The sequence below is a fragment of the Ascaphus truei genome, chromosome 3 (genome assembly GCF_040206685.1).
Source record: "Ascaphus truei isolate aAscTru1 chromosome 3, aAscTru1.hap1, whole genome shotgun sequence".
In the NCBI taxonomy this organism is placed as follows: domain Eukaryota; kingdom Metazoa; phylum Chordata; class Amphibia; order Anura; family Ascaphidae; genus Ascaphus; species Ascaphus truei.
This window is the reverse complement of record NC_134485.1, coordinates 352,277,714-352,293,026: the sequence shown is the minus strand read 5'-3', so window position 1 is coordinate 352,293,026 and position 15,313 is coordinate 352,277,714. Positions and strand designations below refer to the sequence as shown.

At 47.9% G+C, this 15,313-nt stretch overlaps 1 protein-coding gene across 2 annotated transcripts in view; it reads left to right on the top strand.

Moving 5' to 3' along the window:
* LOC142490110 (uncharacterized) overlaps positions 1 to 15,313 on the top strand; it is a 75,999-nt gene that overhangs the window by 49,702 nt on the left and 10,984 nt on the right. For both annotated transcript variants that reach the window (XM_075591923.1, XM_075591922.1), the window contains exon 5: positions 11,100 to 11,292. In XM_075591923.1, coding sequence (XP_075448038.1) covers positions 11,100 to 11,292 — 193 coding nt within the window. The remainder of the gene's footprint in view (positions 1 to 11,099; positions 11,293 to 15,313) is intronic.

The following is a 15,313-nucleotide window of genomic DNA, read 5'->3' as shown; positions in this document are numbered from 1 at the left end:
TTGACGGCTTTAAATGTTTTAAAATATTTGTTAAAGTAGTAATGTTTTTGTGGTACCTACAGATGTAGCCAGGCTTATTGTGCCCAGCGCGCGGATGAACAAGCACAAGTCTTTGGCGCTGGGGCCAGTGTCTGCTGTGGTCACTCTGCCCAGGGTCCCTGCTTCTCAATGGGACCCCTTAAACGGGTTAATCCTACGGTGCTGCGACCATCGCGTTTGCATGACCAGAGACGTGAAGTCTAGCTACATCTGTAGATGCCCTGGAGTATTTTTCCAATCCGTGGCCTAGATACATCGAGTTAATATCGCACCCTGTAAAAATAAACAGAGGGTCTCATTACCACAATTTTATGATGGAAGTCATCAAGATTGTGTTAATGATTTACACATTGTGATATTTTACTCGTAGTCACAATGTAGGAATTAAAGAGACCGTTAATAACGCATTAATAGCCACTTCGCTGTCGCATTACTAATTCCACCATAGGCTTCTGTAATATCTATTATGGTAGAAATTACATTATATTAAATTACATTAACCTTAATTAATTACATTAACATTAATTAAAGGTTGCATGTAGTTGCAAGCTTTGGCTGGCATTCAGTTTGCAGAATCGGCGCGAGATGCGGATACCCCGCCCCCTTCTTGCTCCCGGATTGGACGATCGCGTTCACCATGGGGAGGAGTTGGGTGTGCCCAAATGGAGCAAACAGGATGTGAGGAGCCAGGTGCACGTGTACTTCAACAGCTACAGACGTGTGTGACAAGCTGCTCTAACTACCCAAACATGGAAGAAATTTTATCAAGTTCATGTTCAAGTTCAAGTTTATGATTTCTTAAGGACAAATACGGAACTCTCTTGCTGCCCTCTATGCAATCACCCGGGTGGATAGCTCCCGGAGATGTGTAGTTGTCTAATCTGCCGTGTGCCCTACCTGCGGCCTAAACCAGAGGAGGTTCATTGGCCTAATCCCAATATGAGTACTGAGGACCTGCGTACACTCTACACTTTGGTGCATAACTGTCGGTACTGGCTCAGGGATCTGCCAGGATAACATCAACCATTATCTGTCAAGGGTTTATGAACTATTTTATCCTGACCTGCAAATGGTATCAGATTACCCAGAGTCAGACTTTACCATGGAGTTACACTTGGTGCTAAAAGGAACAAAGGGCACAACGGATTTAGAATATCCAAACTCATTTATTGAGCCAACACAACGTTTCGACCGTACTGGTCTTTATCAAGTGACATAGTGGCACTATCCGTTGTGCCCTTTGTTCCTTTTATCATCTATCCAGGACTGATCACAGGCTTTCGTACAAACATTGGAGCACCGGTAACTGTATCAATTTTGTTTACAATTTTAGGAGTGCAGCATTTTTCCTATCTGTCTGGACTGTTACACTTGGTGCGCCATGTGGGGCGGAAAGAAGGTTCCCTTATACGCCTACAGCATGGATGAGTGCCTTCTGGAACATGTCCGCTGCCACCCTGCCACCAGAGCAGTGCTCTGCCGTGTCCACCGCAACACCAGTGCCAAACAGTCAGAACCCTGCGGAGAAGAACCACCTGCGTACTGCGAGGTGTGTTTTGCTGCCGCCCCGGTAAGCTACTCCGAGAGGGAGAACCCTATGGAGGTGACCACCATCGGTGAATCGGAGGACGAGACTGATGACATCTATAAGGTACCTACCGAGACTCCCTCCTTGTATGCTGAGACCTCCCACGTATCCGAGTCTGATGTCGAACTGTAGGTCGTCGTTACGTGTGTCCTACGGGAGATCCAGGAGGGCGATCCGCGCTGGAACCGAGCGCAGGTGGCTGCCGACCTGCACCTACGCTGCCGGAAGGAGACGTGCGAGGCCCGCTCTAGAGCTGCCACCTATGTGGAAGCTGCCAAGAGGCATTATGACGCGCTGGGGCTGCTAGAGCAATTCCCCAGGGAAGTGTCTGCCGACACCAGCCCAGATGACATTTTGATTACAGCTCCACCACCGGGAGAAGAGAATGTCGCAAAGCCATCTGGCCGGAAGGGCTTACCAGCTGCTGCTACCTCTCCAGTGAGTGACTGGCCCACTGTGGACCCCTTCTTCCTTCATTGCAGAGAGTGGAAGGAAGTGAAGGACTCTCTCGATGCTGCAGCCATGGCAGAAGCATGATTTCTAAAGGCTAGAGGCCGCGGTCAACTATGCTTACCCAGGACTGTGGACATGTCTATCGCTCTTCCTGGTGAAATTCCCAAAAGTTCTCTCTTCAGAGACTTTATAGTGGCCACTTTGCCCCAATCTGCCTCGACCGCCCATACTGACATAAGTCCTAGCAATAAACCCCTAACCCCTCTGCACTTGTCCCTGGTGAGTCCTGTGGCCCCTCTAGTAATGTTAAATGTAGTAACATGCCTGTACTATCTGTGGGGAAGGCCTTGCCTTTGGGGGATCAAATGGAACAGGGTGATGTGTCTCTGTTAGATCCAGCATCGGTGGTGACAGATAAGAATAACATGTCAGGGTCAGTTCTCAGTACATCTCTAGTTAAGGAAGAGAGTATAGAAACACCTTTATGGGAAGGGCCACTATTTTGGGTGTTACCCGGCACAGCCAGAGAGAAAGGTCTCATGAAATTCAGTAGGGCTGAGAGAGTTCTAGTACAAAGGTTCTGCAAGATGGGTTATGAGTAGCTATATCTCCCAGAGAACCTCATAAGGAGTGCAGAAGAACACAGGGTGGAGTGGGTGAAGGAAGCTATACTAGAGCTCTTAGTTAACACTACCAGAGGCTCTAAGTCTTGTGACTTTAATAGGGAACAACACCTACTCAAGCTGTGGGTCGTAGGCCGCAACATCCACCTAGACAGTGTAGAATATATCTCTGAGTCTGGAAAAGGTGGTGCTATTCCGTAAAGGTACCTGAAAGTCAGGGCAATATGGTCAAGAAGCCAGATCCGGCCCACTACCATAGAGGTAGCCCAAGTACCACTCACATTAGATCCAAGTTCCAGCTGGGGATGGATATCTGTATGGTACTATTGTGTTAAAATGTATTAATTGTATACACATTGTGACAGAAACCAGGGGATGGTAATAAATTCCGTATATAGGGCTCCCAGGATACTAGACAGTTTCTATCCTGTTTGGCCTGGGAGTGCAGCCTTATAATACATACACTCCATCCCACAGTTTGGCAAGCGCTGGAACTGAGGGATGAGAGATCCAGACCAGAGTTTGTCTGCTGCCTGATTTCTGTCACCTGTCATGCTAATTAGGAATCAGGTATGAAAGACTGATTTCCTGTTTGCTCTGGTCTCCCCACAAGAGCCAGGAGGCTGGAAGGCTGCTGAACTACAGAGGGGAGAAGCCTCTTCCCCAAACAGGTTCAATCTTTCTGTTCATTTGTGTAAGACTGCAAAAGTACCGTGTTTTGATGTTGGAAGTGGAAAAGCCACTTCCAACCCTGAGTCAGGGATATCTAAGTTAAGTTATCGCTCAGGTGAGCAGCTTTTGTTTTGATCTGTTTTCTGTTGTATGCACTGTGGCAGTCTCAGTGCCTGGGACTGAATAAACCAGGCATAGCCTGTTTAAAGGAACAGTACGTGACGCCTCATCATTTAACCTACCCTAAAAGACCGTGTTCTAAACAGTCCCGGACAAACGACGGAGCCCCGGAGTAAGCCGTTTGTCACATATGGTGTAGAATGCGGGCAGAGCACTAGGGGGTCTGCGGGTTGAAGAACTTTGAAAAAAAAAAAAAAAAAAAAAAAGTTTTTTTCATCCTCTGCAAACAAGATGGAAGACGTGGTGGGTGCGCTGGTACGCAATGTCGCTGCCCAGAAAGACGCGAATGAAACCCAGCAACAGCTGTTAATAGCCCAGCAAGAAACTAATGCAAACCAGCAGCAGACGAATGCAGCCCAGCAACAGCTGCTAATAGCCCAGCAAGAGATTAATGCCAACCAGCAACAGGCGAATGCCAACCAGCAACAGGCGAATGCAAACCAGCAACAGACGAATGAAGCCCTGCAAAACGCGAATGCAAACCAGCAAGAGACAAACCGCTTGCTGAGAGAGGAGCAACAGCGGTTCGCTCAGGGCTTACAGCAGGAACTCGAGATCCTGAGGGGGACTATCAGTAACCTTCCACTGGCAGCGGCAGCCCCAGTACCGAAAATGACCAGGGCAAGCCACTACCTTCAGAAGATGGGACCCTCGGATGATGTGGAAGCCTATCTTCTCACGTTTGAACGCACGGCACAGAGAGAGGGATGGCCAGAAGCTGAGTGGGCTGGTCTAATCGCACCCTTCCTAAGCGGCGAACCCCAGAAGGCTTACTTTGATCTAGAGCCAGCCGAAGCTAACGTCTATGCAAAATTGAAGTTCGAGATCCTCGCCCGCCTCGGCGTAACCACGGCTGTTCGCGCCCAAAGGTTTCACGCATGGTCCTTCACAATGGATAAAGCCACCCGAAGCCAGATGTATGACCTCATCCACCTCGCCCGGAAGTGGCTACAACCCGAGATCAACTCAGCCAGCCACATCGTGGAACGGTTGGTCATGGACCAGTTCTTGAGGAAACTTCCCTCTGCCTTACGCCGTTGGGTCAGTCGGAGTGACCTCCACAATGCGGATGAGCTTGTGGCCCTCGTAGAAAGGTACAATGCAGCAGAAGAGCACCCGCAACCCACAGTCGTGGAGCAACCCCACTACCCGAGGTTCCAGGACTCTTCCAGAGACGGTAAAAGGGTACCGGGGTTAAGGGGCGCTGAAGAGCGGCGACCACCTTCACGCAGCACCAGCAACAGTGGTTCGCACACTAAGGGCAATAGCCAACATGGGGAGCCGGGAAAAGGCTCTAAGTGGGACACAGACTATGTACCTAAATGTGTAAATTGTCATGAGAGGGGCCACACAGCAAAAATCTGCCCACTAAATGATGAGCCCATGCAATGCAACAGCGTGGAACCTTATTCGCTGTTGTCCCAATGTATGGGCCCTAGCCCAGAGGACCCCTTGAATAACCATCTGTGGGCATTTGTAAAGGTTAATGGTAAGAGGGTTCGGGCACTTCTTGACTCTGGGAGCATGGTCACACTAGTGTCCGAATACCTCTTGCCCATTAAGAAGAAACAGGGAAACAGTTCACAAAGAGTGGCAATTTGTTGTATACATGGGGATAATCATGAATATTCCACTGTTGATGTTTTTTTTGAAACAGAGTTTGGTTCTTTAGATTTCAAGGTGGGTATTGTACCCAAACTGGCACATGATGTGTTAATAGGGACCGACTTTCCCCATTTTCTAAAAATGTGGTCCCCCGCTCAGAATAGCGCCCAGAGTTCAATAGCGGACCATAACGAAGTATTAGAAGAAACAAATCCTTTCCCTTTTTCAGAAATGGAGGTTGACGAGGGCCCAAATAAGAAGGGGGAAAAGGAGGAGTGCTGTAAAATTCCCTTCCCCATCACTACTTTGGTAGGGAATACCCCAAATCAAGATGTTGAGCAGACACTTACCACCCCAGAACCGGATAAGACCCTCGCTGACATAGAGGTCAGTCCTGGGAGTTTTAAGAAGGCCCAGTGGGAGGACCCCACATTAGCGGTAGCAAGGGGAAATATACGGGACCAGAATAGTACTCCTGGCCAACCAGATAGGTCACTTGCTTACCCCTACTTCGAGGTAGAGAACGACCTAGTATATCGGGTTGATAAAAGGAAATCAGTTACAACTAAACAATTGTTGGTACCACGGACATTCCGTAACGTAGTATTACACCTCGCACATAGTCATCCATTGGGGGGACACCTAGGGGTGGAAAAGACAAAAGAAAAGGTTCTCCGAAGCTTCTATTGGCCTGGGGTTCTGGCAGAAATTACGAATTATTGTTCCTCATGCCCAGAATGTCAGATCACCGCCCCGTTCAAGGCGTACCGCAGCCCATTGGTACCCCTTCCCATAATAGAGGTACCATTTGACCGGATTGCTATGGATCTAGTAGGACCCCTAATAAAGTCTGCTAGGGGACATCAGCATATATTGGTAATATTAGATTATGCCACCCGATATCCGGAGGCAGTTCCCCTACGTAGCACCTCAGCTAAAAACATAGCAAAAGAGTTAGTAGTTCTGTTTTCCCGGGTCGGGATTCCTAAAGAGATTCTATCTGACCAGGGAACACCATTTATGTCCCAAGTAACGAAAGAGCTATGTAAACTCCTAAAAATCAAGCATCTCAGAACCTCAGTCTATCATCCACAAACAGATGGTTTAGTGGAAAGGTTCAATAAAACCTTAAAGAGCATGTTACGGCGGGCGGTTGATAAAGATGGGAAAAACTGGGATTGTTTGTTACCGTACCTGTTATTTGCCATTAGGGAAGTTCCCCAATCATCCACTGGCTTCTCCCCGTTTGAACTATTGTATGGCCGACACCCAAGGGGCTTACTGGATATAGCCAAAGAGACTTGGGAACACGAGGTTACCCCTTACAGAAGTGTAATAGAGCATGTTGCCCAGATGCAGGACCGCATTGCTGCTGTCCTACCCATAGTGAGGGAACACATGGAGAAAGCTCAAGAAGCACAGAGGAATACATATAATAAGGGTGCTAGGGTCAGAATTTTTTCTCCAGGTGATAGGGTACTAGTTCTGGTTCCCACCGTGGAGAGTAAATTCCTTGCTAAATGGCATGGGCCATATGAGGTCTTGGAAAGAGTGAGAGAGGTAAATTATAAGGTAAGACAGCCAGGTAGGAGGAAACCTGAGCAAATTTACCATATAAACCTACTCAAGCCCTGGAAAGATAGAGAAGTCTTGTTAACCCTAGTACCCCCAGGTCCGTCAGAGAATCAAGAAACTGACCCAGAGGTTAGCATAGCTGAAACCCTGTCTGTTCATCAGAAACGAGAGGTTCAGAATTTAGTGAAAAGAAACAAAGAAATCTTCTCTATACGGCCAGGTAGAACTAGCGTAATTGAACATGACCTAGTCTCTGAACCAGGGGTCCGAGTTAACCTTAAACCGTACCGAATCCCAGAGGCCAAAAGAAAGGCTATAAGTTTAGAGGTTAAAAAAATGCTAAAACTAGGTGTAATTGAGGAATCCCAAAGTGGGTGGAACAGCCCTATAGTCTTAGTCCCAAAGCCAGATGGTACAACAAGGTTTTGTAATGACTACCGGAAACTATACGCGGTGTCAAAATTTGATACTTATCCTATGCCCAGGGTAGATGAACTTGTAGAGAGACTGGGCAAAGCCCGATATCTCACAACCCTAGACCTAACAAAAGGGTACTGGCAGGTTCCCCTCACAGAAAGGGCAAAAGAAAAGACAGCCTTCTCAACCCCAGACGGCCTCTTTCAGTATAAGGTGTTGCCTTTTGGCTTACATGGAGCTCCCGCCACATTCCAAAGAATGATGGATAAAATTTTAAAACCACATGCTCGGTATGCTGCCGCCTACCTGGATGATGTGGTAATCCATAGTGAAGATTGGCAATCCCACCTTCCAAAGGTCCAAGCTGTGCTTGACGCAGTCCGGTCTGCTGGACTAACTGCTAACCCCGCTAAATGCACTATTGGTCTGGAGGAGGCCAAGTATCTGGGATATTCTATTGGCAGAGGTTTACTCAAACCCCAAACACTCAAAGTGGAGGCGATACAAAATTGGCCAAGGCCAGTTACAAAAAAACAAGTAAGGACCTTTTTGGGGTTAATTGGGTACTATAGAAGGTTTATTCCCAATTTTGCAACTAAGGCAACCCCACTAACTGACCTCACAAAAGCAAGAGGACCGCTAATGGTAAAGTGGTCCCCCGAAACCGAACAGGCCTTTAGAAGCCTGAAAGAAGCTCTCTGTGCCCAACCAGTGTTGGTCACACCTGACTTCTCCAAAGAGTTCGTAGTCCAAACCGACGCATCTGAGGTAGGGCTGGGGGCGGTACTCTCCCAGGAGTCTCAAGGTGAGGAGCACCCCACCCTTTATTTAAGTAGGAAACTAAATCCCCAGGAGAAAAATTACTCCATAGTAGAGAAGGAGTGTCTCGCAATAAAGTGGGCTGTAGAGACGCTCAAATACTACCTGTTGGGGAGAAGATTCCGGTTGGTCACAGATCATGCACCCCTTACCTGGATGTGTCAAAACAGGGAAAAGAATGCTAGAGTGACCAGGTGGTTCCTAAGCCTACAACCCTTTAAATTTTCTGTGGAACACAGGTCAGGGCACAAACATGGCAATGCTGACGGGTTGTCAAGGATGCACTCCCTAATATCCATGGTCGCTCATCCCTCGAGGTCTGAGCTGGGGGGGAGGATATGTGACAGAAACCAGGGGATGGTAATAAATTCCGTATATAGGGCTCCCAGGATACTAGACAGTTTCTATCCTGTTTGGCCTGGGAGTGCAGCCTTATAATACATACACTCCATCCCACAGTTTGGCAAGCGCTGGAACTGAGGGATGAGAGATCCAGACCAGAGTTTGTCTGCTGCCTGATTTCTGTCACCTGTCATGCTAATTAGGAATCAGGTATGAAAGACTGATTTCCTGTTTGCTCTGGTCTCCCCACAAGAGCCAGGAGGCTGGAAGGCTGCTGAACTACAGAGGGGAGAAGCCTCTTCCCCAAACAGGTTCAATCTTTCTGTTCATTTGTGTAAGACTGCAAAAGTACCGTGTTTTGATGTTGGAAGTGGAAAAGCCACTTCCAACCCTGAGTCAGGGATATCTAAGTTAAGTTATCGCTCAGGTGAGCAGCTTTTGTTTTGATCTGTTTTCTGTTGTATGCACTGTGGCAGTCTCAGTGCCTGGGACTGAATAAACCAGGCATAGCCTGTTTAAAGGAACAGTACGTGACGCCTCATCATTTAACCTACCCTAAAAGACCGTGTTCTAAACAGTCCCGGACAAACGACGGAGCCCCGGAGTAAGCCGTTTGTCACAACATGTAATGCATAATGTGCTGAGGTAATTACCATGTTGTTGGTACAGTATGCTGATGTTGTGCATACTGTATTCCCAAGCGGGGTTGTTGGAATTTCACCAGGGGGAGATTGTAGCCTTTCCTCTAGCTGCTACCTATTTCCCTGGGCCCTACCAGTGTAAGTCCTGTTAGGTACAGGCAGTGGATGGGTTAATTCCTCCAGAAAGCCTAGTGTGCTATTGCAGCCTTGGATACCTCTAGTGTATCCAAGGACCGGCCTAGCAACAACTAGAGAGTGTCAGCCTGGGGGAGGTACTGGCTGGGTCACATGTGCAGATATGACACCTATCAGTATCAGACCTGCCTGTTATGGGGCAGAGTTATAAACCCAACCCCAGGGTATATAACATGTAGAAGAACTCGTACCTCTAATATTCATGAGAACAGCAGATAATGATTGTACTCATGTGGTACCTTTTTCTAGCAACATTTTTGCAATTCTGGACTTTAAAGTCTGATTCATTAGCTCCACAATTTCAGTCAATGCTGGATGATAAGTACCGTCACATGTAGCTTTCATAACCTGACCTGTGAAATGGGCCCTGCTCTCTGGTTCAAGAATATGTGGGAAACCCCATCTGGAAAAAAGCATGATTCCATAGATCCTTTGCTGTTGTAATTGCATGATCTTTTCTAACTGGAATGCCTTCTACCCATTTTGAAAACACATCTACCACTATCAAAGCTTATTTCAACCCATTCTTCCCTAAAGGTAAGGGACCAATGTAATCAATTTGCTGTTTGGACCATTGGACCGTCTGCAGGTGCATTGTGTTGGATAGGTGGTTTTTGACCTTTGGGCCTAGGATTAATTTGTGCACAAATGAAACAAGATTATACTACGTTCTGTACAGCATTTTCCAATTTATCCCAAAATAATTTTTCTTTGAGCACTTCTACCAGTCTCTGTTCTCCTATGTGACCCGAACTTTCACGATTGTAACATGTAAAGAAAATATTGAAATGTTCATGAACCACACAATGCAACTCCCCATTCTGATATAAAAGCCCATTTTCGAGAACAAAAGGAGGTTTTATATCACATCACATGCCATTACATGGTACTACAACCAATCGGATTGTGAGATATAACATGTGAAGCATCATATGGTACACCCTCAATCCGATTGGTTGAAGTACCATGTGACAGCTTCCTTTTTTTTTTAAGGATTTTACATCTTAAAGGGATGATGTCGCATCCTTTAAAAAAATGGCTGGCATCTGCCCCATTGGATTACAAGTAAAGAAGACAGAAGAATAGAAAGAAGAAAATAATGTGTTTGTCATCATAACTCTGTGCCCAGGACATACTTGAAACGAGAGGTTACTTTCTGGTAAAACATTTTTATAAATAAATACATTTTAAAATGGAGTCAAATATTTCTGAGTATATTTCTTTGTCATTTCTTTTACTCGTCTTCATTTTCTGCTCGGCTTTTTTTTTTAATGTTATACTGTACGTCGTTTTATATATGAATTATTTGCAGCATCATTAGAGTAAAAATACAATTGTAAACATGTTTCCAGCTTTGCCACTGTATTAATATGTGCTGTGAAGGCTATTTGTTGTATTTCATATTCTCAAAATTGGAATTAAAACACTGCTTAAAAAAATTGAAATCATCCTTTGAAGGCAGTGAGACGTTCTCATTTGATAAATCTGATGCAGTTTGTTTTGCAGTAGTGTGGCAGCCAGGAGACTTTTGATAAATGGGATTTAATGGTGGAAAGTGACTTCTGGCACATTTGTGTGTGTTTCTCTAGGGCCTGTGATGTATGGTATGAATATGCACCAGCGCCATTAAATACAGCCACAGGATTGCATAAGGAACTGCAGAACAACTAAGATTTGACACTTGCCGAGCTCGTTACTTACACGCATAGATTAACCTTTAATAAATCTTATGTAAATATTAATGCTACAATAAATATTACATTGCAGCAATAACGACCCCTTTCACGACCAAGGGGAACAGCAGTGCATTGCAGGCCTCTCTGGCCATGAAAGGGTTAATCACCGTGCAATTCACTGTAGCAAATGTGTGTCACAAGCCCCAAAGCAATACCTAATGTCGGCTGATAAAAGACCCCTTTGAGCTGTAACTTCTCCTGTGTTCCTCTAAAGACAGAACTTGATCTCACGTCTGGCCAGTGTGAGCCAGCTGGGAAAGGAGAATGAGGTGAAGAATCTGCGTGGGTTCCTAGACAGACTTGATGATTACCAAAGGAAGAGTCTGCAGCGATGGGCAGACAAGCAGGCCTTTTCAGAGCAGGAGCGCAGCAGCTGCCTGAGCAGAATGGATTATCTCTCCAATAAGGTACACTTAATTATGTAGGGGTCTATGGGGTCTTTTTATTAGACTCTGTTATTCTCAATGGAATGCAAGTTGACAAGGTTGAAAGCTACTGTAATTAACACTTATACTGTACATGCAGAAAAATCACACAATTTGACATCCTATTTGCATGCACTTTTTGCCCAATTTGATGCAATATTGTGCGGAAAGAAAGGGGAGGGATGTGATAGTGGGGGGAGAGGTGATGATGGTGGTGGGGAGTGTGGTGATGATGGTGGGGGGGAGCGTGGTGATGATGGTGGGGGGAGCGTGGTGATGATGGTGGGGGGAGCGTGGTGATGCGTCACAGGGGCGGAGACAGGGAACGGTCCCTGCAGTGTCTGCCCTTCCAGCAGCGCGGTGCCTGGGTGCAGGTTGTGGCAGGTGCGCGTCATTGTGACGTCGTGAAATACGTGACGGGAGCGGGGCCTTGGGCTGATCCTCACAGTTACACAGCAGAGCAGGACAGCAGGGGAGGAGCATGCTCTAGCAGCAGACACCGGAAGTAAGAAAGACTTCCGGGTCAGACAACTAGAGCGCGCTCCTCCCCTGCTGTCCTGTTCTGCTGTGTAAGGCTAAGGCCCCGTTGCCTCAGACCACGCGCCCGCACTGCAGATAGGCGGCGCGTGGAGAGGCACTTGACCACTATCTGCGGTCGGTAGGGAGCAGGAGCGGTGGCCGGGGGGGGGGTGGTTTAAGCGGAGGGGAGCACCGGGGGTCTCCCGGGCTGCAGGAGGGACACCCCACATGCCCTATGCTGCTCTCCGTGCTACTCCCCCCCCTCCACATGCCCTCTGCTGCTCTCCGTGCAGCTCCTGTCCGCCCCCTCCCCCCAGTCCGTACCCCCTCCCTCCACGCCCTCTGCTTCTCTCCGTGCAGCTCCCCCCCGCGCCCCCTGGTCCGTTCCCCCCCTCCACATGCCCCCTGCTGCTCTCCGTGCAGCTCCTGTCCGCCGCCCCCGTCCGTTCATCCGTTCGTCCATTCTTTCCCGTCCGCCACCACCCCACACACACACATATACACACACATACACACATACACACTTTCCCCCCCCCTACCTTTTGGAGGTGGGGGAAGCTCTGACAGTCATCGCTTGGGATCACGATCCTCGTGTATCCCTTGCTGGCTGACGCTTCACAGTGTGCAGCGAGCCTTGCAGCGAGGAGGGACTGGAGCCAGCTCAGGAGGAACACTGGTCTGGTGAGTGACGTGCACGCGGCCGTGCGCGCCGCCGGATGCAGTGGGACCCAGGCCTTACAGATGCTGATTCCTCTGCCGGCTTATCCTCCTGTTTAATGCCGGACCACCCACAGGTAGGCATAGGGGAAGAGGGGGGAAAGTGGTGATGATGGTGGAGGGGAGAGAGAGGTGATGACGGTGGGGGGAGAGAAGTGATGATGTTGGTGGGGGGGAGAGAGGTGATGGTCAGTGTTCAACAAACCTATACATTTGCTCGCCCCGGGCGAGTGGATTTAACCCCCGGGCGAGTAAATATTGGCCCAAGCAACACACGTTTGGTACTAGGTGGCGAGTAGATTTTTTTGTGTGGCGAGTAGATTTTTTGGTGATTTGTCAACCACTGGTGATGGTGGTGGGGGAGTGTAGTGATGATGTTGGGGGAGCATGGTGATGATGGTGGGGGAGATGAGAGGAGGAGGAGGGGGAGAGATGATGATGAGGGGTAGAGATGATGATGAGTATGAGGGTGGTGAGATGGGGAGAGGGAGAGATGATGATTATGATGGGGAGGGGAGAGATGAGGATGAGGGATAATGCAGAGGAGGGAGGTGATGGTTGGGTGGAGAGAGAGACATGACGGTGGGGGGGAGAGGTGATGGTGGGGGGAGAGAGAGACAGAGGTGATGATGGTGGGGGGAGAGACATTATGGTGAGGGGGAGAGAGGTGATGATGATGGTGGGGGTAGAGAGAGGTGATGATGATGGTGGGGGTAGAGAGAGGTGATGATGGTGGGGGGGAGAGAGGTGATGATGATGATGATGATGATGGTGGGGGGAGGGAAGTAATGATGATGGTGGGGGGGGGGAAGTTATGATAATGGTCATTCAGAATCTGTTTCAAATGTATGGAGGTTTTTTTTTTTTAAGTTAATGTTCAGAAAAAGACCAATATACAGTATGCCCTCATTACATGTGCACCCAGAACCTTCTCATATTGCTCCATGTATCTACGTTCCAGTACTTGCTAAAGCAAGCAGGGCACTAGAACAGAGTTCTGTGTGAATTAATGAAAAATATGCATATTGTAAATGATATCTCTTTAATGTCAATTCTATTGCAGAATGAACATTTTTGGAGTTTGATACGTAGTCCTGCAAAGGACCCAGACAATATGTTCTGAAGCCAGTTCTCCATTATAGGGATGCTCTGAGCACCATTGAAATTATTACAGCTCAAAGCTTCCCTGAAATGAAGAAATATCTTCACAGCATATTGCATTGGGTCTAAGGCCAGGTCCCCGCTGCAGTCTGCGGCACGCGCAGCTCCCACCAGTCCCTCCTCGCTCCCTGGCTCACTGCGTACTGTGACGCGTCAGCCAGCAGGGGCTACAACAGGATGGTGTTCCCGTGCGGCGACGCGTCATGTGGTGCGCCAGGGAGCCAATGAAGAGGGGAGATCGCCGGCAGCTTGGCATAAGCAGGGGAGCGGGGTGGATACACACACACAAAGGCAGCTAAGGAGCCACTTAATAGGAGTTGCTAAGCAAGGTTACAGGAGCACAAGGCAGCAAATAGCGCTCAGCAGGGCATCCATATGAATAATTAAATTCTACAGGGATCAGGCGATGCTCTGCGCGGCTCTATCTCTGCAAGGGAAATATGCAGCATTCGTGTTGGACTTTTGTATTGCTAAATGAAACTTTTTTGTTGTTGGAGCCTGTAACAGGGGAGTTATCCCTGTTCAGGTAATGTACCTCTAATCCAGCAGTGTGGTGGTTAACTGCTGGTAGCCTGGTTAGAAAAGCCTGTCTTTTGAGACAGGAAGTTAGACTCCTTAGCTCACACCTGAGCTGAACTTGGAGACAAACAGTCTTGAGCCCTGCCAGAAGAAACAGCAGAGCTGCTTTCGAGACACAGGGGAAACTTCTAAACCTGAATGCTGACACACCCTGAGGAAAAGGGAGCTGAACCAGGGACAGAGAAGATTTTCCCTCCAAACCACTACAAACAGATAAGACTTTCATATACAAGACTTTTTATATCTGTTCATCTCATTCTATATGTTTGGTGCTGGGAGACATGCTTATCTAAGGGAGTTGTGAACTGCATAGTATTTCACTAGAAATACTCCCAAGTGAATAGAAGCTTTGTTTACCCCTTGTTTGGATGGTTTCCTGATGTTAAGGTATACAGGCGCAATAAAAGGCTTATTTAATTTCACTATAATCAGTCTCCCTTGCATACCTCTGTGAGCGTCCGCCTACAGAGCCGAGCAGCATTTCTGCGCATTCTGCAAAAGTTCATGGCCGCGCCCCCAGACCCCTTTTGGCCACGCCCCGGCATCTAAAAACAGCTGCTTGCAGACCGCAGATCGCGGTGAAGTGCCGTGGATGCGCCACCAGGATGCAAGGTGGGTGCGCCGGCGCATGCAGTGGGACCTTAGCCTAAGAGAGAGGGTGGAGAAGATGCGGTTCAGTGAGTAACGACACTGACTGGCACTGAGTTTGAAGCAGGGGAACCTGTTTTAATTCCTGATGTCTACTCCTCATGACCTTGGGCAAGTAACTTTATCTCCCTGTGCCTCAGAAACAAAAAAAAACATATACTGCACCGACACACTTTATTCGAGCAAATACCCGGTATGTACCTGGCAGATACCTGGAATAAGCCACTACTAACCTCTGACAAGCCCCGTTGCATTTGCCTTCCCAGCCTGGGTTCATGCCTGGCTGATGGGCGGCTGATCTGTTAAATGATAATGATTAGGATTTAATAGGCTGCAATGCTTCGCGTGTCTACCAGATGGCATAAATTCATGAATTGTA